Source organism: Microcebus murinus, chromosome 5 (assembly GCF_040939455.1).
Source record: "Microcebus murinus isolate Inina chromosome 5, M.murinus_Inina_mat1.0, whole genome shotgun sequence".
Lineage (NCBI taxonomy): Eukaryota > Metazoa > Chordata > Mammalia > Primates > Cheirogaleidae > Microcebus > Microcebus murinus.
Window position 1 is genome coordinate 13,410,711 of NC_134108.1, and position 25,527 is coordinate 13,436,237.

A 25,527-nucleotide genomic window follows, 5' to 3' on the forward strand; every position below is an offset into this window, starting at 1 on the left:
ATCAGGAACATGATCCTATTTTTCTGAATCTTCCTATGGAATGTAGGATCTTCAAGGAGAAGCTCCTTATCACTTGCTTCATCTGAAGATTGATGTGGAGAAGAACAGATTCTTAGCCTTGGTAGAAGAATGCAAAACTGAGCTGGAGCGAGAGACCAAGCTGGTGGCCCAGGAAGGCAGCGAAAAGATTATTAAAGAGCACAGGGTATGTCTCCCCACCGCCAAGTGCATAGTCACGTACAGTCACGTTGCTACATAAAGGATACAACTGATACTTTGGTTTGGGTTTGAAAAAAATAATTACTTAGTTGTCTGCATGGGAGTCTTCCTTTGGTTTTTCTATGAAAATGTAAAAGTATTGTATGGCTTCCCACTGAGATGATAAAAATGTTTCTTGCTTATTAGATTTTCTTCAGTGACAAAGGTCCCCATCACCTCTGTGAGAAAAGGTTACAGCTCATTGAGGAGCTGTGCGTGAAACTCCCAGTCCGGGACGCAGTGAGGGACACATCGGGAACCTGTCACGCGGCTCTCAAAGAGCTCAGAGCTGCCATTGACAGCACCTACATGAAGCTCATGGAGGACCCAGACAAGTGGAAGGACTACACTGGCAGGTAACCTTGGAATTGTCTCCAGAGAAGGGTAGAGTCTATCTTAATTCTCTTAGCTCATAGATCATTACAAAACAGGAAATGAGATATATTTCATTTTATGCATTAAAGAAAATTAGATTGTGTGATCTTGCTGATATTCTTGTACAAAAATGCTTCATTTGATAAAAAGAATGGGTTTCAGTAAGAAATAGGGTGAGGCATTTTATTTCCAAATGCCTCAGATGTTTTCTCTGTGCGACAGAGTTGGCCAATCCTTTTCTTGTTGATTTCCTCACATCCTTGAAGGGGGCTTCTGCACATGTGGGTTAGTGTCCCGCCTGGTGAGGACAAGTGAGGCCAGACCCCAAGTGGTCCCTTCCTTCCTTCCAGGTGCTCAGCGACTGGGCCACGTCGTTTTCCTCAGCTGAGCTCCCTCCAAGAATCTGAGCACAGTGGTGGCCACCCCTGCCCTGGGCTTCATGTTAAAGGAACAGTTTCCAGAAAATTTTTAAATCAATTCGCTGACCACTTGATTGTTAAATCCCCATGAGTGAATACAAAACAGAAGACGTATTCTAACCATTCTGATATTTTCTCCCTTCAGTAAGAAAATGCTTGTGTTATTTCAGATTTTCTGAATTCTCCTCTTGGATATCTTCAAAGGAGACACAGCTGAAGGCTATCAAGGACGAGGCCATCAGTACTGCCAACCACGGAGAGGTCACACATGCTGTTGAGGTACGTTCGTGGATGTTGTTTGCTAGAGAAAAATTTCCAATAATAAAAGACAAAAGCTAGACAATCTAACAGTTGTCCTTTGTTTTTTTTTTTTTTTCCTTGAAAAATTTAAGTTCCTGGAATTGTCTCTAAAATAAGTCTCATGTTACTGTGGAGAACTGTAGGGTTTTTTTCCTGTTGAATCGTTGGTAGCTTTGAGAGTTAGTCATACTCAGTGGGCCTCTAAGGCATCTTTAGCTAATGGGAATCCTGAGTGGAAAATGGCCTGCATGGGTGTATCACCCGGTAGAGGTTTAAGGGTTGTCATGGAAAACCAGAACACTGTATGCTTTTATACAATACATTTTTCAGACATGAAAAAGCCGGATCACAGAAAAATCAAGGAATTGGGCAAGGTCTCTAAGCATCTTTTCTATGTCAGATTGAAGCTGGGCTGCTTCATTTCAGCCTCTGTGAGTTCGAATACAGCCTGATAAACCTGGCCAGGGCCTCAGAGCCTCTCAGGCCTAAACACAGGCTGCGTTCTGCGAATGGCACTCTTTCACTCGTACGCACACACTGTTTGAAAATTCTCCATCTTTCAGCAGTTTTAACCCTAGCAAGTCACATAGTTGCTGTTAAGGAGAATATATTTCCTTTCTATTCCTGTCCTCTGAGTCCTTTTCTCAATTAAATTGTATAACCTTCCCCATGCTAGAGGTGCTCAATAATGTTATAGTATACATATAGAGGGATATCTACATTTGCCACTAGTTGATGTTATAGTACAAAAGTATTCACATCTCAGAATGAAGAGATCACTGGCTTTTGGAACCATCTGTTTTCTGGCTAGTGTGCCTCTGCCTTGTAAAAGCCCTGTTTGGAGACCCCCACCCCTGTGCCACCCCGGAGCTCGAGTAGGAGGCACAGCCTGCGCCAGTCACCACTCCCTCAGTCACCAGCCCAGAGTCTTTTCAGTGTTGTCCTGGCCAGTTAACCCTCCGTTGCTGGATTAGAGCTGTGAATCTTATTTATGTATCTTAATATATGGGGTGCTGATTTTTAAAAGCTAACAAAAATGAGCCAGAAAATACAATAAACCTTTAGAGCATCCGTAACAATATTCTACAAGTAGTCTCTTCAATAAATGCAATCAACTGACTTTAAAAAAAGGGGTACCATTCTTATTTCCAAAATTACTATGTTCTTTCCAGCTCACAAAAAGTGAGGGCTATCTCTCTCTCTCTATATATATATATATGTGTATATATATATATACATATACACACACATACATACATGTATACATATATATATGCATGCCATAATTCCCAACTTTAGTATCTCATATTCTTCTACAGTACTCTTAGAAGCATCTTCATTGTCATCAAGAATATATCTATAAATATTTAACCAATCTAATTATGAAGGTGACTTTTTTAGTATAGACAATAGTATTCTTTAGAGCTCTTGTGAACTTCTATTAAAGATGTGTATGAAACATAAAATAAACAGGCACTCTATCAGTGATTGAATGTCCATCTCTGTTCCCCTCTGCCTTGCAAACCTTCTTTGGTTGAGTCCTTTACTGCTGGAAAGTTATGATTCACAGTTGTACTCTGGTCAGCAAAAGTGTTCTATGATTCCAGGAGATCAGAAATGGTGTTACCAGAAGAGGAGAGACCCTCAGCTGGCTGAAAGCCAGGCTGAAAATTTTGATTGAAGTTTCTTCTGAGAATGAAGCCCAGAAGCAAGGGGATGAGCTGGCAAAACTATCCAGCTCTTTCAAGGCTCTGACGACGTTGCTGTCAGAGGTATGTCATTTCCTCACACTCTCGACAGACCGTTCTGAGTGAGGAATCTGCAAGGTTCTCTTTCTTTTGGTTGTAGTTTAGCAAGCAATTTTATAAAGAAAGTGTACTTGAAACAGAATAATTATCATATTAATTTATGTCAAGATTGTTGGGAAAGAGGAGCAGGATGTTTGAATTATGATAGTCTGTGCCATTATTGGATATGTTAGCTCAGATTAATGACTTATGTGTAAAGCAAAAAGCTTATCAAATCCACACTTCTTTACTCCTGTTAGAAGCATTGTTATTTCATCTTCAGTTTAAGGTATATCATAGGGGTTAAGAACAAGGCTTGAAGGTCAGACAAACCCAGGGTTAGAACTTAAATCTGATACCCTACTTCCTGTGTAACTTGAGCATGTTATTTAACATCTTTGAGCCTTGATTTCCTTACTCGCAAAACAGGGTTAAAAATACCATAAAAGTCAGTGTCAGTGATTAAATGTAATAATGTAGTTAAAGCACTTAGTACAGTGCCTAGGACAGAGTAAATGCTTAATAAATAGTAGTTAATACTAATAAAATATTCAACATTTAGTTTTCAGACACGTAAAATTTTCTTTTTAGCCAAGGTCTGCTCATTTTAAACTTTTAGATATGCATTTCAATGTTTATCTACATTCCTTTATAGATTAAAATATAAAAATCTATCTACTTTATTTCTAGGAGGGCCTCTTCCCCACCAGCAAGAGTATTTTTACTGAACAGGTTTTGTATAAGTCTAAGGAGTTTGTATATGGGAAGATAATGTAATAATGTAAAGTAGAAAAAATATTTACTAATATTTCTTGAAATTGTATAAATATAAATTTGCATGGGAAAATGATCTAACAGAGGACTATAAAATGTCTACAAAGCTCTCTGATTATGAAGATATAGAATTCTCAAAAATGTCCCTAATTTAACAGTTTGTCAATTAATCTTTTATATTTTTAATCCGGGTAAATCTGCTTTAGACCATAGTGGTAAATTTACATAAGCCCAAAATACTCTGAATTGCATGTGATTTTAGTTTATGTGAGAATTTTGATACATAAATTATGATTTTTCTCAATAATTTTGACAAGTTGAAAATAGAGATATTATTAATCAAATTTTAGAACATAAACTATTTCAATCCTTTGATTATCCATCTTCCATAGCTTTAGGCCAAGGTCTAACAAAGGTTTTTATCATACTGATAGACAAATTTGTAATATCTTTTGTCACCCCCAAAAGCCAAAATAAGACAAAACATTTTGTCAGCCTTTAAAATTAGAAGTTACTAGTCTCCCTAACATTTTTCCAAGAAAGGCCATTTGCGTTGTCTTCCTAACACTCTCATGATCCTGCCCATAGCAACCAACTACCAATTTGTAGCAACCAACTACCTCTAACAAAGTTTTATACAGACATTAATCTTTTATACACTCATTTGTTTTAAACTTCTGAATAATTTTAATTAATATTGTATTTTGCCACTTAGTTGCTTAGTGAAAGCAAAAAGGGAAGAATGGAAAAACACACATTCTGTTTATAGATAAATTTATGTGAAAAGATGGATTTGGCACATCCAGGCCCTTCCTTTGATAATAATCAATTTAGTATTTACATTAATGTTCAACACAAAGTGTTTACAGTTGCCCAGTATAAGAAAAAAACAAGGTAGATTCACAGTATTTAATGAAGAGTCATTTCTTTCAATGGATTTATACTGATTTCTACTGAGATCTGGAGTTTGTGGTTTTCTCAGGGTTTTATTGCTGCTTGTTGGGAGAACAGCATGCTCTAAGACACCTCAACAAACTCAGGTCAGAAGAGGGTCAAAGAAAAAGGTTAAGAGAAAGAGAAACTGAAAAGCTTCTGTGGGGAAAAAAATGATGATAAGATATAAAAATGATGATCTTAGTGAAGATGAAGGATAGACTTTGAAAATAAAAGACATTGGTCAAACTAAAATAGAAGAAGTAGAAGTTAGATGGAAGAGAAAGTTGAAAATTCAGGAAAATGACAAGGAAGAAAATCCACTAGAAAACAATAAAATTAGAAATTATTTTGATGCTTTATGTAGAAATATTGCAAGTGCATTTTTAACAAATACTCTTCTATTCTCTTCTTTTTCAACTCTACAATTTTTTTCTTATTTACTTTAAATGAGGTAAACTCAACTGTCTTGTAAGGTGCTTTTATGATTAGGTTTTAATCATGAGATTGTAATTGAAGAGACCCAGGAGACAATATGTACGGTTTTATTGTTTTGACTTGATTTCCAGATTAAATGGGTTTTTAATATATAGCAGAGCACCATATCAAATGAAACTTGAAATCTCTGTGAAAGACTGTGCAATTTAATAATAATGAAATGAGCCTTAAAATACTAATATGTGAGAGAATAAAAGTTAGAGATCAGTGTTTATCTTTCAAGTGGTTGAGATAGATTTTAACTATGCATACTCTTAAAATATGTAAGATTACATGATCTTTAATAGAGGGATGTTGATCAAAGGTACAAATTTTATGTTAATAAGATGAATAAGTTTTGGAGATCTAATGTACAGAATGATCATGTAGCTGATAATACTGTACTGTATACTTGAAATTTGCTGAGAGAGTAGACCTTAACTGTTCTCCCATACACAAAAATGGTAAATATGTGAGAGGATACAGATGGGCTAATTAGCCTGATTAAGGGAATCATTTTGCAGTATGTGTGTGTGTGTGTGTGTGTATCTCAAAACATTATACTGTATGCTCTAAATATATACAAAGTTTATTTGTCAATAATACCTCAATAAAAAAAGATTACAGGAACTTCACTAAGTAGCATATGATTTACATTTTTTTTTCATGAAAATTTAGGTTGAAAAGATGTTAAGCAACTTTGGGGACTGTGTCCAATACAAAGAAATAGTCAAAAACTCCCTTGAAGAATTAATTTCTGGCTCTAAAGAAGTTCAGGAACAAGCCGAGAAGATCCTGGACACTGAAAATCTGTTTGAAGCGCAGCAGTTACTTCTTCATCACCAGGTAGAAATACCTTTTTACTCCAATGCATTTATATAAAAATTAGTTACTGACGGGACAGAGAGATGAAGAATTTATCCACTGGGTTGGGGAGTAGATGAGGTGGGCCCAGGAAGGAACTCAGGTGAATGGTTAAAAGAACTTAGCACTTCTGTTTTCTGTTCTTGGTTAAATACTAAATATTTCAGAATATTCTTCAATATTAATTCCCAGACTGAGTGATTCAGTGACATCAAAAAGCTTAAGGAATACTGTGGAGAGAAAATTGACTCAGCTATGAAAACCTGCATAAAACTTGCCAGATTTTTATCTATGAAATCTATGCAGCTATTTTTATCTATGCAGCTATGAAAACCTGCATAAAACTTGCCAGAAGGGCACTTTTTATAACAGAGAAGGAGAGCATAGAGATAGACAAATGGTTTCGTATTTGAGATCACTATTCTTTTGTCATGTTAAAAATTTTTTCTTCAATGTACAACTTCCAGCTCTTCCAATGTCCAACTTCCCAAATTTTAGTTTGGGAAAGTTCCAACTTCCAATGTCCAACTTACGAAATTTTAGTTTGGAAAATTATAATTTACTTGAAGTATCAGAACCTTCAGGAGAGTATGTTCTTACAAAGAATTAGAACTAGAAGTACAGAAATTCTAGTACATATATTGATAATAAACAATTTTAATCAACTTAATTCCTGATAGTCTGGTAGTAATCATTAAAATATATGCATAAATGGAATATATTGTCAAAACTCAATAGAAACAAATATGATTCAAATAAAATACATTTAATGACAAAATTCTAGCCAATTTGATGTATAATAGCAAAATGCTAGCTAACTTTCTATATACCTTTAATATATAAAAATAGAAGTTGCATTAAAAGCAGCCTCTAGGCTTTATAGATTTACTTAATAATTACAAAAAGGTTGTGAGTTCAAAAAATTAATGTTTGGTGTTACAGTGTCATCAACCATTGTAAGATTGTTTGGGTTTCTATTCAAGTCGGAAAAAATATAAGACTATACATATTTATATTAATATTTAAGAACTCTTCTCATTTCTTGGACCAGGTACTTGATTATATGTCTGTATATACTTTGTGAAAATTCAAAAGCTGTACACTTGAGATTTGTTTATCATTCTGATTAAAGATTATACTTCAATATAAAGTTTACTTTAAAACACAACTTTTCCCAAAATATCTGAGATTAACCATTCTGAATATACTCAAGAAGTAAATTTTATAATATTTTTAGCATCTTTTACAGCATTGATAATAAAAAAAAAAATTGGAGTTGACACTTTGTGTGTTTAGGCAGAAAATAATTATTTAATACAAATCATGTCAAATGAATTGTTTTGTCATATTCTTTCTGGAGTACTGCACAAAATGCTAAATGTTCTACAAATTTGCACACAATTAAGACACTACAGCCAAATTATTTATGTTGTTTGCCATAAAAAATATACAATTATTGTAAATAATGTCTTTGACTAATACAGAGTTCCCATTACCGTTTTAGCTGCTAGTCTTAGCTTTAAAATACAGGTTGTGCCCGCGCTGAAGGAGACGGTAACTTTGTGTACCTTTGTGAAGTGTGGGTGTTTTTTTTCCCTGCTTAGAGGGTAAAATTTATATCTATCTGTGGAATAAATGCTTCCAGCAAAAGACAAAGGGGATCTCAGCAAAGAAGAGAGACGTGCAGCAGCAGATCGCGCAGGCTCAGCAGGGAGAAGGTGGGCTGCCCGGCCGAGGCCAGGAGGAGCTGCAGAAGCTGGAGAGCACCCTGGACGGCCTGGAGCGCAGCCGGGAGAGGCAAGAGCGCCGCATCCAGGTAGGGGCCGGAAGTCAGGGGCCATTTACACGGAGGCCAGGCTGTGTCGACTTCCGGTTGGGCTTCGTAACTGCAGGAGCAAATGTTTGTTACCACCTCTGGTGCTCCAGCGTTGTGTGACATAGGCTACGTGGTGAATTTTCTCTTTTAATCTTCACATCCGCCTTATTGTAATTTGCACGTTTATAAGTGTAGCTGCTTGAAAAGAAAGAGTTTGAGGACTTGCCGTGATGTTACACAACAGGGATCAATAATAAAGCCAGGATTTAATCCACACTTGTCTGAATGCAGAAATTTGATCGTATTTTACTTTTAACATGAAGTCCTGCATCCACACATTTATGCCACCTTTTTGCTTTATTGTGATGTTGACCTTCAAAAAATTTTGAGTTTTTGCTATCTGCTCCCTTGGCTTTTTTTCCCTCTCCCCTTCCCTCCATCCTCCTTTGCTTCCTTTCTTTTCTGAGAAAGATTGAGAGGCATTTTTTTCTTTCGTTACTTATCTACATTTTCAGTAATATCTTTGTGTTTCTAGGGCTTTACAACTGACAACTCAGACATCATCTACTCCTTGTGTCTTCTGTTTTTGCTGATGAAGACATTGAGATTGACAAAGGAAATTCTTATAGAAGACAGTAGAATCACCTTTACTCAGTGTGACTGTGAAATTTGACTAAGGGTTTACTGGAAGTTGACCATTTAGCAAATGCATGGAAATGTGGCAGTATTTTATGACACACTTTGGTCATTTGTAACCTGATATGTTGTTTATTTTTTCAAATTTAGGTCACATTAAGAAAATGGGAGCGATTTGAAACAAACAAAGAAACAGTAGTCAGATACCTTTTTCAAACAGGTTCCAGCCATGAACGCTTCTTGAGTTTTAGCAGTTTGGAAAGTTTATCTTCAGAATTGGAACAGACAAAGGTATATTCATAAGACCATGTGGTTCCTTGGTACTCGGTACTCAGAAAAAAAAAATTATTTCTTCTGCATTATTACTATTAATTGCTATTATTCATTTAATCAAGATTTACTATTTGTTGATGACCCATTTTTTTCAACACACTGGGAAATAAAAACATAAGTAGGATTTAAACATCACAAATGAAGATAAAGTTTTCATAAAAATGGGAAATGGTTAGTTCCCTAATACATGTATACATTTTTAAAAAGCTAGAGGAAATGATTTTTTTTTAACTGAACATTGAAGAGCAGGCAAAACTTCAAAAGTGGAGTTTGGAGCAGAAAATAGACATTCCTGGAAGGCAGAATGGCATGAGGGATAAAAGTGTTTGATATGGGGATTCTGTGTTATAAAGTAGAATAAAGAGAAGTGAATTTGTAAAGGAAAGCTGTGCTACATCACAAAGAGTCTCGAAAAGTTAAAGCATTACTCTCTAAGACAAAATGGAGCAGGAGCCATTGAAGGATTTTAAGTAAGAGGATCACACGACCAGAGCTGTGCTTTAGGGAGATGAATTTCTAGGCAGTTGTAGAAAATTGACTGAAAATGTGAAAGAGTGGGATTATGGTGTCCAATTAGAAAGTCACTGCATATGAAGATATGGGAGTTAATATGGTCATAAATAAGGTTGGTGGGAGTGGCAGTTGATACATGGGGACAGATGGAAAAGATGTGGAGTTCACACCAAGATAGGGCAACTACCTAGAAAGAGTGAAGGCAAACAAGGTGATACCCAAGGTTTTGAACCTGACGGAGACTATGAGAGTGAGATGGGGAGCTTGAAGGAGAAGCTGTTAATGGGGAAAGATGAGCAGCTCAGTTTTGGATATAGTGAGTTTTAGGCTCCAATGGGGCATCAAAGAGAGAATATTTAGTAGATGTGCTAAATGAGCTCAACTCTATGATCTCAAATACCCTGAACACTCTGAGCAAACAAATTAATTTGTACAAAGCATGTACAGGTCATTTTTTTTTTTTGGCTATTGCACATATTTTGGGTTTAATAGAGGACTGAATTGGTATAGTAATAGGTTAGCTGATACATAAGAAAGAAGAGACTTGCACACACCCTTTCTTAGCCTTTAGAAAGTAAACCCTCATTGTCTATGACCATCCCACCCTGAATGCATCTGATCTCAGAAGCTAAGCAGTGTGAGGCCTGGTTAGGACTTGGATGGGAGAAAGTAATACCTCATGCTTCTGTTTCTTTACCAGTAAAAGGCTTCTCTGTCTCTCATACTACTTTTTGTTATTTCTCCTTTTATTAACTTACCAAGGAGTTTGAAGTTTTATAAAGCCACACATTCCTTTAATTCTGTACAATTTTCATCAGTCATTTAAGTAGAACATTTTTAAAATTTCTATTTGTAATTATTTTATCTGTTAAATGTATTAGGTATCTTTTATAAATACAAAGGCATCTGTTGGGTTAATTTGTGTGTGTGTTTCCACCAAGGTTCTAACCAGGGTTTCTGACACCCTGTGACTCTTCCTAATCTCTTTAGATTTGTTTGTCTGTAGATGAAACAAATATAACTTTTTTAGTCTTGTTATTAAAATTCTCCTTAGCTCATGATCTTCCATACTTTGGGATCGATTTAATAATATAAACTAACATTTATTGAACACATACTGTATACTGGTCTAAAATTTATTGAACACATACTGTATACTGGTCTAATTACTTGATGTTTTATCATTTTAATTTAATCCTCAAAACAATCCTAAGAAATAGCTATCATTATTAATCCTGTTGTATAAACAAGGACATAGACATATAAGACACAAAGTTGATGATGAACTTGTCTAAGATCTCTAGATTACTAAATGGTGAGGTTGAGATTCAAACCTAAAAAGTCTCAGTCCAGAGCCTACACCCTTAGCCTGTATATTATATTTTCATTCCAAGACTGAGCCACTTTACTGCTAATTGCTTATGTACACTGCCACATAAACATGTATAAATAATCTAGAACAGTTGTTCTCTACTTCTTTCTTCACCTTGCATTGTTATTATAATCTTTATTCCAGTTAATAGTCCTGGAGTGGTTCTTGTGCTAAGGAATGGTTTTGTGTCCTCTGTGTGCTGATGTGAGGTAGGGTGTTCATAGCAATATCCTGTTTAATTTTCACAAAAAGGCATGGCTTTACTGACGAGGAAATGGAAATTCAGAGAGATGTGGCTCAAGGTCACTCAGCTAGAAAAGGGCAGAGCCTGGTTTCAACTCCAGATCAATCTGATGTGAGTCAGTTCTTTCCCGATGGATCCTGCTACCACTCATATGTCTCCTTCTCAGGACTTGGAGATAAGGCCTTACAGTGTTATTCTATTTTCATTTAATTTTCGTTTTTATCAGCATCACTTCTATCTTTGGATTCCTCAGCATTGTGCTTTCTCTTTACATAGCTCACACAAAAGGCTCTAAGATTGGATGTATATAAGCACTTTCAAATATTACTTTCTCCATGTTTTTTTCCTGGGTTCTGAGAAACATTAGTGTAAAAAATCATTTTATTTTATACTTCCTATTCTATTCCTGGGATTCTAAGAAATCATGCTGTGGTTCACAGTCTTCACAATTGAATCTACAATGACTGTAAGTTCACATATAGTAATAGTGTGTGCTTTTAACCATAGAACTTAAAGTTGTGACATTAGCATGTATCATATTTTAGGACACCATAAGTCTCTATACCATAAGGAAGCTGTACTTATTTTTAGCCTCTCAAATTGCAGGGTACTTCTTCTATGAAGTAACATTGATAGTTCTATGAGGACGTTAAGTATTTCAAACATGAAGATACAATAGTATTATGTAGTAACTCTATCTTATATGGTATTGTGTAATAATTCTAGGAGGTGCTCTGATCAAAAAGCTGAATTTTTAAGAATATTTACGTTAGATTTCTACATTATCCATTGAAGAGAGGGGAGTTGATGATCAAAATTTAAACTTCCTGTGAGATTATCTTAAATGAAAAGAAAAGAGACACTAAGTTAATTTTCTTCACTCAAAGTTATCACTGTGTTTTTCTAATTCTGTATTCAATATATTGAAGTGACAAAATTCAGATAACATCTAAAGTTTACCTGTCTCATGCATATTAAATTAACTTTTTAATTAAAAGAGTTCAGTATTGTTAAAATCTGTGTATGGACTTAATAACCCATTTTCTCCTCAATTTTATGTGTAGGAAAATAATTGGGACCTGCCAGAATGTTAGGCACTTAAAAGTAAAGTTGCTAATGGAATTCTAATAGTCACCTTCCAGGAAAAGCATTACCATCTGCATTTTACATTACAGAGCCTGAAAAGTAATTCACCAAAGTCAGACAACTAGTGATTAGCTGATCTAGGATTCTGGCCGAAGCTTGACTGATTCATAGTTTACCTTCTTTCCATCATGTTGCATATGCATATGAAATAAATAAGATATACAAGCATTAAGATCAGATGATATCCCTTTTTAGGAAACTGGGAAACTAAATGTTTCTTTATAATAAGGACCACTGATACTCTATTTTTTTAAAGATATTAAATTAAAGAAATATCTATTTCTATTCCTTGGCCTAGAAATCCATTATCTCTATGATAGAAAAAAATCAATTACTATTGAATATTTTGTGAATTGGTCTGTAATAAATTACTATACTTGTGGATAAGCTAATCATTATAATATAGCTAAGAATTCTAACAAATAAACCAAAGCCAGGAAATAATGGAAAAACCATTTTTATGAGAATTGTTGGATAATTATTAATATGAATATTTGTAGCTGGCTGTGTGTGTAAAATGAAAAAATGTTAGCAAAGGGTCTATTTTGGTCATAAGTACAGTATAAGATCCACACATGTACAAATCCATCTATTCTGAGGAATACTATGCAGTATAAGCAATTTATGTAAGAGCAGAGTTAAATAACATAAAATGTCTACCTAACAATTATAATGTTTTTTTTTTCTAGGAGTTTTCTAAACGGACAGAAAGTATCGCAATCCAAGCTGAGAACCTTGTAAAGGAAGCCTCAGAGATTCCACTTGGGCCCAAAAATAAGCAGCTGCTTCAACAGCAGGCCAAGTCAATCAAAGAGCAAGTCAAAAAATTAGAAGACACGCTTGAAGAAGAGTATGTGATTGACAAGTCCTAAACTTTCTTCTCTGAGATAAAGTTTCATACAATCTTTCCTGTATCTTGTATTCAAAACATTCTTTTGAAATCTCAAAGTGTCTGTGTATTTCAGCATGTTTTGAGGAAGCAACTTACAATTCAAAAGAAAGTATCACTAACACAGAAACAAATAATAACAGAGCCAAAAAATATAAGGGATGTGGTTTTTGCGACTTAAAGAGATTAGTTCATGAGAAAGCCATATCTATTCCATTCTGTGGCCTTTGTACATTATAGAGGGAACCTTAAAAAGAGCTAATATTTAATTTTTTTTTTTTTACTATATTATTCTGCTGTCACCAGCTGGAGGGAAAAGGAGATATTTTCTTAATGTTAATTCTAGATGAAATACACATCACATAGACCAAATGTCTCCAACTTACGGAAGTCATGAAGCTTGTTTACAGTGCCTCGGTATTCAAATTATCACTCAATATGCTATTTCCAGAAGCTAACGTTAAAAGCCTATTTTATTTTTAAACATTTAATGTTTGTTTATCTCAAAAGAATGACATAACAATTTGGCCTTTTGATATCCTGTTATATATAAAATAAATACAAAAAGTTTGGAGGGGGTAAATTTATGAGGATATGGCCAATATTCCTCAAAATAGTATGACTAAACATTTCTATTTTTAAGGTTATTTAGTGGCAAATCAATGACACATAATAGCATGTTATTCTTAAGAAACAGGACATCATTTCTAAGATGAATTTTAAAGTGTAAAATTTGTTTTTAATACTATTAACACCTTGAAATTAACATTTTACATTTGCCTAAACTTTAAAATTTGATAAATATTTTATTTAAAACAAATTATGACTTGAAACTTTGAGGACTTTATATTAAATATTATCCATCAAGTTATGGAAATAGTAAAACTTATAGTTTATTGGAAAGGAAGCTGCTTCTATTAAGAATATCCATTTGGATCTTTATTTCATTTTAAAAGTTAAAATATAACATAGCTTGCATTACCTGTACTGCTGAGAGAATTGAGCACAACTGGGGTATAAATTTGAGATTGCAATACTATTAAATTTGACAATCAATGATGCCATTTTATTTTTCTTGATGTCTTTAAGTGCCTTTTGGTAAACAGGAACATTCTTTCACTTTTTTTTTAACCCAAGGATTTATCAGTTGAATGATATACTGTTAGTTTCTTAGTTTTTTCCTAGACTAAAAGCCATATTCACCTGGTTATATATGCATAGCTAATACACACAGGGAATCTATAGTTGATAATTTATTCATTAGATCTGTTACAAATAAAGCCTAAGTTGTCTAAAAGTAGTTTAGGGTGCTCTATACACAAAGTTTATAAAAGTCTTTTGGAATCAGGGTCATAGGACATCTATGAAAATAGCTAAAATCACTAGAGAGTATAAATCTCAGACTTAACTCTAATGGTAAATAGGGCCTGTTCTGTCTAGATTCATGAAGATGCATTTTATAAACATCTTTCACTATAAAGCATCACTGCAGTGTCTCTCCTTTAAGAGCAAGAGGAACAATTCCATAAAAATAGGATTTTTGAAAAACTATGTACACTGGAATCTCTTCTGGCATAGTTTATTAAAATGAGTCTTAGCAACGACTGGTCACATGCAGAGTTTAATTAGATTATTCCTGGATTCAAACTCCTTTGGACCAAGCACTATGTTGTTTGAAGTGCAGTTCCATGCATAACGTAGAATAAATGCCACCTCATTGAATGTTCATTCTCAGAGGAGATAGGAAAACTTGAGGCCCCACAAAGTACTCAAATCAGATGTGCATTTTTTTTTCAGTTCAAATAGTTTCAACTTTGAAATGGTCACAGATGTCTTCACTATCTTTTCATCGGGTGATTTAAAGAAAAAATGTGTTGTTCTCTATTAAAGTACTGCATTTTATTTACTTAATTTGGTTAATTTTAGTATTAAAACCATGGAAATGGTGAAAACCAAGTGGGATCATTTTGGCAGTAATTTTGAGACTCTGTCCGTCTGGATAACTGAGAAAGAAAAAGAACTCAATGCCTTGGAAACTTCGTCATCTGCCATGGACATGCAAATCAGCCAAATTAAGGTGACCTGTTCACACATTATATTTATAATCCATGTGTAGCTTTTAAGAACTCCTTTCTTACATTTCTTCAAATGCTATTTGGTCCCAGGACAAATCTTTCATTGTGATGTGACTCTATTAAAATTAAATTTCATATAAATTACTAAGCTAGGAGGTCTTGATTGATACTGAGCAACACTTTATAGATGGAATTATGTATTAATATTGTCTGACTTGTGCATTTAAAGTCAATATTGTGTGCAATATCATTAAAATATTTTTATGGTTACGTTATTCTTTTCCTTGATTTTGAATTAACGTCAATCGAATTCTCTGTTGATTTATTTATACAACATGAAATGTATTCATCATCTACAACTCAGCTTTATAAGAACCATTCCAAATGTCTAGCTCAAGAATTGGTGGTACTTACCCTCACCCACCACGAGGAGGAGTTTGAAAAACTACTTTCTTTAGGTGAACCAACCAAACCTAGGAGCTCTAATGTTTTCATTTCTGACCTTGGGGCTTGAACAGAGATACTCTGCTTGTTTAGTTCTTCCAGCTCTAAAATAACCATACAGATAGACTGTCATCGTCCACTTCATTCAAACAGTTTAACAAAAAATGGGCTCCAGGAAATGAGCTCATCGTGGTCATCTCTCTTTTATACAATTTTACACCACACATTTTCAAACTTCAGGCACTTCTTTTTCTATCTCAGCTCATTTTTTTTTGGAGTGGGAAAACCCTCTGCCATTTCATTCAATTAAATATAGTAAAATAAATACCAAGGTAAGGGAATGTTTCACACTATGACTCAGAGCAAGTTATTACCATGTGCAGGGTGGGAGGATGCAGTGCTGCTCAGCTAAGATTACCCACTGCGCAGATCGTCCTTGCTTATCACACATCTTTTGCAATCAAGGATACGTGGAGGGTGGTACACACAGTCTGCTATGTCTTCTGTGCTGTACTGGGAAAAATAGATGGCAAGCCATTAAACGGTATTCATGAAATATTATTAATCCTTAAAACTGTTTTCAAAAGTTGTCATTTTATTATTTTTGCTAAATTCTAAGTAAAAAGGGAATAGCACATTTAAATAATTTTATCTCAAAAAATCCCCTTTCAAAAATTAACATACATTTTAAGTTATTTATCCTTTCTATGATTCATTTACTATTATTTTAACCTTTATTCCAAGACTTCCAAAATATATCAATGATCAAATGTCATCTCACTATTATTCCTCAGAAAAAAGATATGTACATATTTTATTTTAAATATTTAAATATTCAGTTGTGGATTTCTGTGCCATCAGACTAGAAATACATTTTGGTATGTCCAATATGGCATTTTGAAAATTATCTAAAATATATTAAATGCATAAGAATACTAGGAAAAAGATACTAGAAATAAAAGAATGTAATACAGTGTCCTATGGAAATTGGGATAATATGTTCATATTCTATTTCCAAGCAAAAGACTATATTATAGGAAATATTAAAAATATTGTAACATTTGCCATAGTGTTTTCATTTTAAAACAACTTTAGGATTAAAATTAATGAAGCATTTGCATTATTGGAAGATAAATACTCTAAGCCCATTTTTGTTCCTCATTACATGTTATTCTAAACGACCGATTTCTTATTCCTAATTGATAATGATAAATAATAAGAATAAATGCTGGAATTATATTCCATCTTCTTCTCTTGCATAGTTTTTCTTTTTTACCACAATTCAACAATACAATTGTATGGTTTGTGTTTATGAATTTTTTGATGACAGGTATGACTCTAAGAACTAAGAACTCTGTTCTTAACTAAAGATTATTTCACCGATAATATTGCAGGCACCTGGAACAGTTATGAGTGCATTGTAGACACTCAATATATATATGTTGAATTTATGAGTAATTTTTCTTAAAAAATATAGTCTTAGAAAACACCAAAATGAAGAAAGGCTGCCTTAATGCTCAAACAACAGGTATCTATCAGATATACCACTGCGGTCATGCATATGAAAAATAAAAATAAATAACTTACCCATACCTGGCATTTAATCTGATATAAGTTATTTTTGGTTGTCCCAACTAGACAGATGTTATTTCTGACTATGTTGTTTCATTTAGGTAGAAGTCACAAATTTATTTTTTTAAGATAACTATATTTTTTATTTAAATTATTTAAGACTTGTCTGAATTTTTGACATTATTTTGATTGAATGATTTGGCCCTTTTTCTCAGGGAAACAATTTTTATTTCTTAAATATATGTTTATGAGAGACATAACCCTACACATACATATATGCACATACATTCTTAGTAGTTACCAGTATTTTTCAAGTGTTTGCTAAGATATAAAATGTCCTTTTTGCTCCAAATTAAAATTATATTACATAGGCTTTTTGCTGTAAAATATTAATATGTAGCTAATGAATATAGCAGTGGAGTCCCTGGAATAGCAGTATCAGCATCACCTGGGAATTTATTAGAAGTGAAAATTCTTGAGCCTCACCTTAGACTTAATTTGTAATTGTGAATCCCAGAAAGGAGGGGCCAGATGATCCTAATGGATTCTAGATTTGAAATTACTGGCATAAAGAATAGATGATAAAATTTAAAAAAAAATAAACCTGGTTTCAGGTAGGAGTGCAATCAGAAAACTTTTTTGTTTAGTAAGCCATAAAATACTCAATTCCATTTTAGAAAAATAAATGAATGTCTATATTAGCATTCCAATGAGTTACTGAAACACAATGCTTCCCCAGATCAGCTAGTTAAAATGCTTGGTTCACAGGGTAAGCAGAGAATTCTCTGTGCCTTCAGAGATACTGTAAGAGATCCAGGGACATTTCCTTGCTTACTTTTCTGCAAACAGGAGTAGCTGTTTCTCTTTCTTCTCTATCCAGTGAGCACAACCTCTGTCAGGTTGTATTTTGCAGACATCATTGGCCATTTCTATCCTCCCCAACCACATGGTGTTTGCTCATAGCTGTGCTCTGATCATTCAAGTATGTTGAAATGTTAATTAAGGAAATTTTCCTGATTTTCTCTATATGCAGATAGTTCCATCATTTCAGAAAGCTTGTTCAACCTGCATTGTCATTTTTCTTGTTTTAAATATTAGGTCACAATCCAGGAAATAGAAAGTAAGATCGGCAGCATTACAGAATTAGAAGAAGCAGCTCAGTCTTTTGCTCAGTTTATTACCACTGGAGAATCTGCTCGAATCAAAGCCAAGTTGACACAAATAAGAAGATATTGGGAAGAACTCCGAGAGCACACACAATGTCTGGAAGGGACAATCCTGGGACATTTGTCACAACAGCAAAAGTTTGAAGAGAATCTTAGAAAGGTAAGAATTGGCCCTGGTATACTCATGTATTTCACATTGTATTTATAGGGAAATGCAATAAATATTCCACAAATAGCAGAATAAGGAAAGACAATTTGCCAATCATCTACCAAGTTGTCAATGATGAACAAATTTATAATTATTTGAAAAGTATTTTGTGGGTGGAATATAAGAATGTTGTACATTGTGTTTGGATAGTCATTAAAACAAACATTTTCCTTTCAAATAATTGGATACATGGCTTGATATTTTTTAAAAAATGCATTTTATCATTACATTAAAAGTTATCCATAAAAGGTAGATATGCTGACTTTTCAATAACCTTTTTTGCCTTGATGTATATTTCCCCCCATTATTTTTATATTGCACCAATGTTTTAGATCCAGCAGACTGTGTCTGAATTTGAAGATAAACTTGCTGATCCAATTAAAATATGTTCTTCAGCTACAGAAACATACAAAATTCTCCAAGAACATATGGTAAGAGTGTGCTTCAACATTTCTACTATTTATCAACTCAGAAGTTTGATAATTCCTACTTGAGAAAAAAACAGAGTATTTTTATGAGAATTAAAAGTGGAAAATTTTTTATGTTGAGGAATTATATAGATTAAACATAGTCACTTTATGTAATATAAGGAATGTTGGTATGCAGGTAAGTTTTCATTAAAATGTGTATTAAAGAAGTATTCATTTAAAATATATTTCTCTCTTTTAATTAGAATATGTAACATTTTTAGATTATAGCTTTAATAAACCCTGTTACCACTTGCCAGCACTATAAAAAATTAAATGTGCAAGGAAAAAAATAGATGTGCACAGCAGATTTCAGATTTTAGCCCACTACACTCAAATATGCAAAGAATGTGTTCTCATTAACCTATTTCTAATGACTGGCTTTTTTGGTCTGTGCTCTGAACTGATCATTGCGAAACTTCTGCAAGGCTCCAACAGAATTTGGGGAAAGGAGCAAACAGGAAGAGCTATACACAAAGAAATACTAAAAAGAAATATGTTAATTAATAAACAATAATGCAGATATTCCTACTACATGTGCGTGTGTGCACATATGTACATAAAATGTAGAGAAAGGGGACAGCTGCGATGGAAAACAAGCAGTTGACAAAGGCACATCTGGAAATGGGAGCAAGATTTATATTGTTTGAAGATTTATAATGAGAATGCATTTTTGGGTTATTCGTGTAATTTTTAATACAAAACCATGAGGAAAAGTTCATGTGATGAAATTATTTTAATAGACAACTAAGTTAATAATGGAGTACCAGAGAGGATAATATTCTGTTTCTCATATTTAGATTTCCTAGAGCAAATTATTTTTCTCTGCCTTGCTATTCTAATTTGTAAAATGAAGATAATGAAAGAGCATACATACCTCTTAGGGTTCTCATGAAGATTAAATGAGTTAATACATGCAATGCACATAACACAGTACCTGCCACATTCTTCTTATTATTCTTTATTAGTAGTAGTAGTAGTAGTATTGATTCCTGACAGCAGCCATTTCAGCCATAACTCTTTCTATATAGTTTTTGTAGAGATTATAGTATATTACATGTAGTTTTTGTAAATCAAGAATAGGGTTTTAAAATGCTCACATATTTGGCATAAAATGAATAATAATTTTCACAAACTATCTGAATTGTTAAGGGAAAGTTGAAGTTATTCAGACATACAGCAGCACATTCTTCTTTGGGGAAAGCCTCTCCATTCTCATTTTTTATTTCTGTGTTCATGAAGTAACTTCTCATTTTCACTGTCTTGCTGTACATCATAAGGAGAGATTTTTTTAGATTCAGTTTTTAGTTATTTTTTTGAGGGGGTATGTGGGACAATTTAATAAATTCATATAGTTTATTAAAATCACATCAGCGTAATTGGGATATCCATTGCTTTAAATATTTGTCTTTATGCTAGAAGCATTCAAATTATTCTCTTCTAGCTATATTGAAATACGAAATAGATTATCGTGAACTAGAGTCACCCTACTGATCTATCGTACACACTGTCTTTTTTGTCTTTTTTCTTTTATCAAACTGTATATTTGTACCCAGTTTTTAGTACTATTGCTGTTTATTATGACTAAGGAAAACTAGTTTGCCCTGATGCATCTCAAAGAAAGACGTAGGTCTCATTGGATCCTGTGCGCTGGTTGTGTTCCTTCCGCACCCTCCTTAGGACGTCTGCCAGGCCCTGGAGTCGCTGAGCAATACAGTGGCCGCCTTCTCAGCCAGTGCCCGGAAGGTGGAGAACAGAGAGTCCTGTGTTCAGGAGGCTGCAGCCCTGCAGCAGCGATACAAGGGGACAGTAAACAGGGCCAAGGAGAGACAGACTGCCCTGGAGAACCTGCTGGCCCACTGGCAGAGGTGAGCGATGTTTTGCTCGACTTACCATCATTATTAAATAAGAAATTCTGGACAACTGTTCTCTAAATGACAGGGAATAATCATCCCAGATGTATAATACGTGAGCTCATGTGTCTCGTATAGGAAGATCTTGATCTTCATTATAAGATGAGGACTTCTGAGAGTGGAGAGGATGTCTTTGTATCTGACAAATTACCCAATGTGTGCAAGCACACACGGAAATGAAAGGAGTCATTTTTCTACCTTTACATCTAAGCCTGAGATAACCAACATTTTATTATTTGTAATGGTTCATGTTGAACACTCCAACTTCAGAAAGGTTTAGTCTTCTCACATGATGATTTTAAATGAAACTGTTTCTTTTCTCTGCTTCCTTTAGGCTAGAGAAAGAACTGTCATCCTTTCTGACCTGGTTAGAGCGGTGTGAAGCTGTAGCCAGTTCCCCAGAAATGGACATTTCTGCAGACAGAGTCAAAGTGGAAGGCGAACTTCAATTAATACAGGCAAGTTCAAGAAAGTGTGAGGAAGGAAAATAAGATGCTCTTTCTTATGGTTGCATTATTTTAAAAATGATAAAATAATAAACAAACCTCTATCCCACTTCACTTCTTGCTTGGATTTATGATCCCGGAAGCATCATTTGATGTCAAAGTACCCTGAAAAGAGGAAAGTAACCCTGAGCTGAAAGACAAAGTAAGGATGTACATTTCGTGATGATCAGTTTCTGTGATGTGTTAGAAAATCCTATAATATAATGTCTAGCATTTGAATAAAAATGATCTGGCAAGAGAGTTGAGGGAAGGATGGGTAGAAATAGAAGAAACACGGTTGACTATCAGTTAATGATTTTTGAGGCAGGTAATAGGTATAATCTCTCTACCTCTGCATGTATATAAAATTTTGGTAATAAAAAGTTTTTTTTAAAGAGAGAAGTAATAAAATGTACAAAGAGGTCACAGTTAGGATTATTTTCAAGCAAGGCAGAAAAAAATGAATGAGCGCAAATGCAAATGATAGGCAGAAAGACAAAGAATACTACTAGCTTATTACGTCCTCGAAGAAGTTAAGTTTTTAAACTAAAAAACATTCTTTAAGTCTAATTGAAGCTACAGTCAAAAATGTTGCTGATTTCTGGAGATTAATAAATTGCTTGCTTTAAGCGATACTGTCTATGCCAGAAAATTCATTAAAGTTGCTTCTTAAAGGAGATTTATTGTATTACAGATTTATATTCCAACTTTCTCCCACCACCTTTTATAATAAATTTAAGATAAAGCTAGGTTATTTCACTTTTTATAATTGCTTTTCTAAAAACTGTGACAGAGGTATCTGTAGCATCTGAACCTATTGCCTCATATTCAAATTTTCTTCTTCCTTGACTTTGAGGCTACTCCATACTCCTGGTTCTCTTGCCTTTCTGGTTTATTAAACAACAGTGTCTGCATTTACCTTCCCAAAAGTCCCTTCTCGAAACCTACAGTGCCTGTATCCTGAGTCCACAATGTGGTTCTTATCTTCTTCCAAACACATGTGACATGTTCCAAGCAGAGGAGTCACAGTTCCTGGCTTTACAAGTGATAAGGCACAGATACAAAGATATCTAGGCATATAAAACTGTGTTGCTACATGCCTCTCTTTGGAAACTAAGTGTTGTATGTGTTCGAGGACGGAGAGAGGACTGGGGGCTTCTGTTACTCGGGCATCCAGACACCGTGTCAGCCAGGCGGCCTCGCTGCTGTGGGCTGGACCTGACTTGTACTTTCCCACCTCCTGGCCTTGCCTCCCATGCTGCTTCTTTCCTTGTCCTGCCCAGATAAGTCCCAGTTCTGCTTTGTGGTCCCACCTGTGGTCTATAGGCTGTGTACTCCTTCCTTTGATCCCTTTAGCAATTTGGCTTGTATAACACATGTGGCTTCACTAGAAAGCATCTTGGCAAACATCTGCTATCTACCAAGCTTTAACTATCATCTCAACACCTTTTTTTATTGCTGCCTATCTATATGAGTGTTTATATCTTATCTCTTATTAGGTGGGAATCTCACAGTACCTAAGAGATTCATTGCCTGATTAAATTTTTAAAAAATAAATAGTTCGGTTGCTTGAAAGTGAAATGAAGATCCCTTAAGTTCCCAAATATAGACTCTAAACAGAGACGGAGACCATGTTCCAGGTACCTAGAATCGTGTCTCTGTTATTGTAAGCCATGCATCAGTTCTCCTTGGCAATAGTTTTTCTTTGATTTTCTTTGCCTAAGCAGCTTCTTCATGCTGAAAGAAATTTTACAGCTTCTAAATTTGCCTAACTTAATATAAATCAGACTCCAGAAAACTTATCCAGGTTTCAGTAGCATTTTAAAAATTGCAATAGAGGTTAAGTGGATCCATTTCCAAATCAAGTAATAAAACTCTCTTCAACCTGGCCCCAGTGATTTCTACTTTGCAAGAAATTGGAAATCCTTGGGAAAGCAACCACCTGGGAGTCACACGTCCTATTCTGTAATGTGTTGTTGTTCTCAGGTGCTGCAAAAGGAAGTTGTATCCCAGGCCTCATCCTATAGCAACCTTTTGCAATTGAAGGAATCACTGTTCTCAGTAGCCTCCAAAGATGATGTGAAAATGATGAAACTACAGTTGGAGCAGTTGGATGAGAGATGGAGAGATTTACCACAGATAATTAGCAAAAGGTTGGTTCTCAAAAAAAAAAAAAAAAACCGGGGATGGTCATAATGGAGACTCAGACTTGTGGGGGCAGGGGGGGAAATGGGCATTTATTGAAACCTTAAAATCTGTACCCCCATAATATGCCGAAATAAAAAAAAACCCTTCTAATATTGTTCATTTGTATTTAATGGTGAGCAAATAAATTAAGAAAGCATAATTTTGTTTACTTTTGTTTAGCTCAGCTATTCATGGGCTTTCTGTAGAAAGGAAGAAACTTTTACTTTTATTTACTTTTATTTAGCTCAGCTATTCATGGGCTTTCTGTAGAAAGGAAAAAACTACTTTATCTGTCATTTTTATTAATTAAGGTCCTCAAAAATAAGCATTTCTGTTGAGCCTCAATTCATAATTTTAGCTGTAAAATCATGGAAAATGATTACACCATTTGAAATAGATTAAAGAGAGTAGCATTGCTAATGTTGGTATTTATTTATTGCCTAAGCTGTTTGTGTACAAAAGAAAAACAGTAACTAAAATTTCACCTAATGTGCTATTCCTCAACCAGAGGCATTTTCTATACATATGCTTTTCCATTTTCTATACACATGCTTTTCCATTTCATTTTAATATAGATCTTTGGAGAGAGCAAGGGACATTGCTGTTATAGTAAATGGAAGCAAAAATGGATTAAATCTTAATTAACTTGGTGATTAACAATTGGCATCTATACCTTTCTAATATACCAGAAAACAGATTTTCTCTTTACATTAGTATTGATTATCCATATGATCTTAGATGAGCATTTAACCTGTCTAGCCATTTTTATTTTATTTTATTTATTTTTATTAAAAAATTTTAATTTGGCCATAGATTCATTCATTCAGCAAATATTTATTGTATTTCTACAATGGGTGGAACACTGTACTATGTGCTGAGGATAACAATGGGAAATGAGTTTCACTCTCTGCTTTCATGGAGCTTGTGTGTATTCCATGGTTATTTGTTCATTTATTCAGTCAACAAATGTGCACTCAGTGTCTGTTGAGGGCCAGGCACCGTATCAGGCGGATATTGGAGCCACCAAAATAAACAAAACCTGACCTCCAGCAATTTACAGATAGTGTGGGAAACCAATGAGAGAGGTGAGCACAGAGCATTATAGGAACAGGAAGAAAAGGGGCGTTTGAATGGGTTCGGGAAAGATTTCCAGAAGGATTTGGTGCCAGTTCTTGAAAGGTGAGCAACATTCTATAAAACAGAACAGTATCTGCCTTCCATCTGTCCCTCCCAGGGAAAGTAAAGGACTTTTAAAGTGATGCAAATGTGGGAAGGCATTCAACATATAAATTATGTATGGAAAGATAATGTGTAGAAGATTATGTAAAGATTAAAACATGAAAGCTGGTTTAAAAGCTGAACTCTGAATATAAACCATTGTAATGAATATTAGCATTTGATTAAGAAATTATTTTTAATATGGGTTTTGAATTCTGATCTATGATCACAGATTATTAAAAAGCTAATTCATTTATTACAAAAACAGTGATCGATCCCTGACCATATCCTAGGCACCTTTTTAAGTGCTAGGTAGATAGTAGAAAGCAAAGTGGGCACAGTCCTTACTCTCGTGGCGTAGGGAGGGGAGGATGGGGCTTGGGAAGATAGATACATAATTAAACAGGTGAATGAACAAGACTGTTGCAGGTGGTGTTAAACATTATGAATACAACGAAATAGGGTAACATGCCGGGGACTAGCGGGATGGTGCATTTTTAGACTGGGTGGTCAAGCAAAGCCTCTGTGGGGAGGTGACATCTGATTAAGACCTGAGTGCTGTGCAAGGAGCAGACCCAGGGGTCTAGGAGCAGAGCACATGGGCAGAGGGAGCAAAAATGGCAAAGGCTCTAAGGCAGTAATGAGCTGGGATATCA

The 25,527-nt window shown here is 34.6% G+C and overlaps 1 protein-coding gene across 6 annotated transcripts in view; it reads left to right on the plus strand.

The window, feature by feature from the left end:
- SYNE1 (spectrin repeat containing nuclear envelope protein 1) overlaps positions 1-25,527 on the plus strand; it is a 438,352-nt gene that overhangs the window by 161,170 nt on the left and 251,655 nt on the right. For all 6 annotated transcript variants that reach the window (XM_076002855.1, XM_076002857.1, XM_020287266.2 and 3 more), the window contains 14 exons: positions 47-205; positions 406-614; positions 1,223-1,331; positions 2,960-3,124; positions 6,002-6,169; positions 7,833-8,003; positions 8,790-8,930; positions 12,937-13,097; positions 15,063-15,213; positions 18,326-18,553; positions 18,934-19,032; positions 20,749-20,936; positions 21,316-21,439; positions 23,453-23,619. In XM_076002855.1, coding sequence (XP_075858970.1) covers positions 47-205; positions 406-614; positions 1,223-1,331; positions 2,960-3,124; positions 6,002-6,169; positions 7,833-8,003; positions 8,790-8,930; positions 12,937-13,097; positions 15,063-15,213; positions 18,326-18,553; positions 18,934-19,032; positions 20,749-20,936; positions 21,316-21,439; positions 23,453-23,619 — 2,240 coding nt within the window. The remainder of the gene's footprint in view (positions 1-46; positions 206-405; positions 615-1,222; positions 1,332-2,959; positions 3,125-6,001; positions 6,170-7,832; positions 8,004-8,789; positions 8,931-12,936; positions 13,098-15,062; positions 15,214-18,325; positions 18,554-18,933; positions 19,033-20,748; positions 20,937-21,315; positions 21,440-23,452; positions 23,620-25,527) is intronic.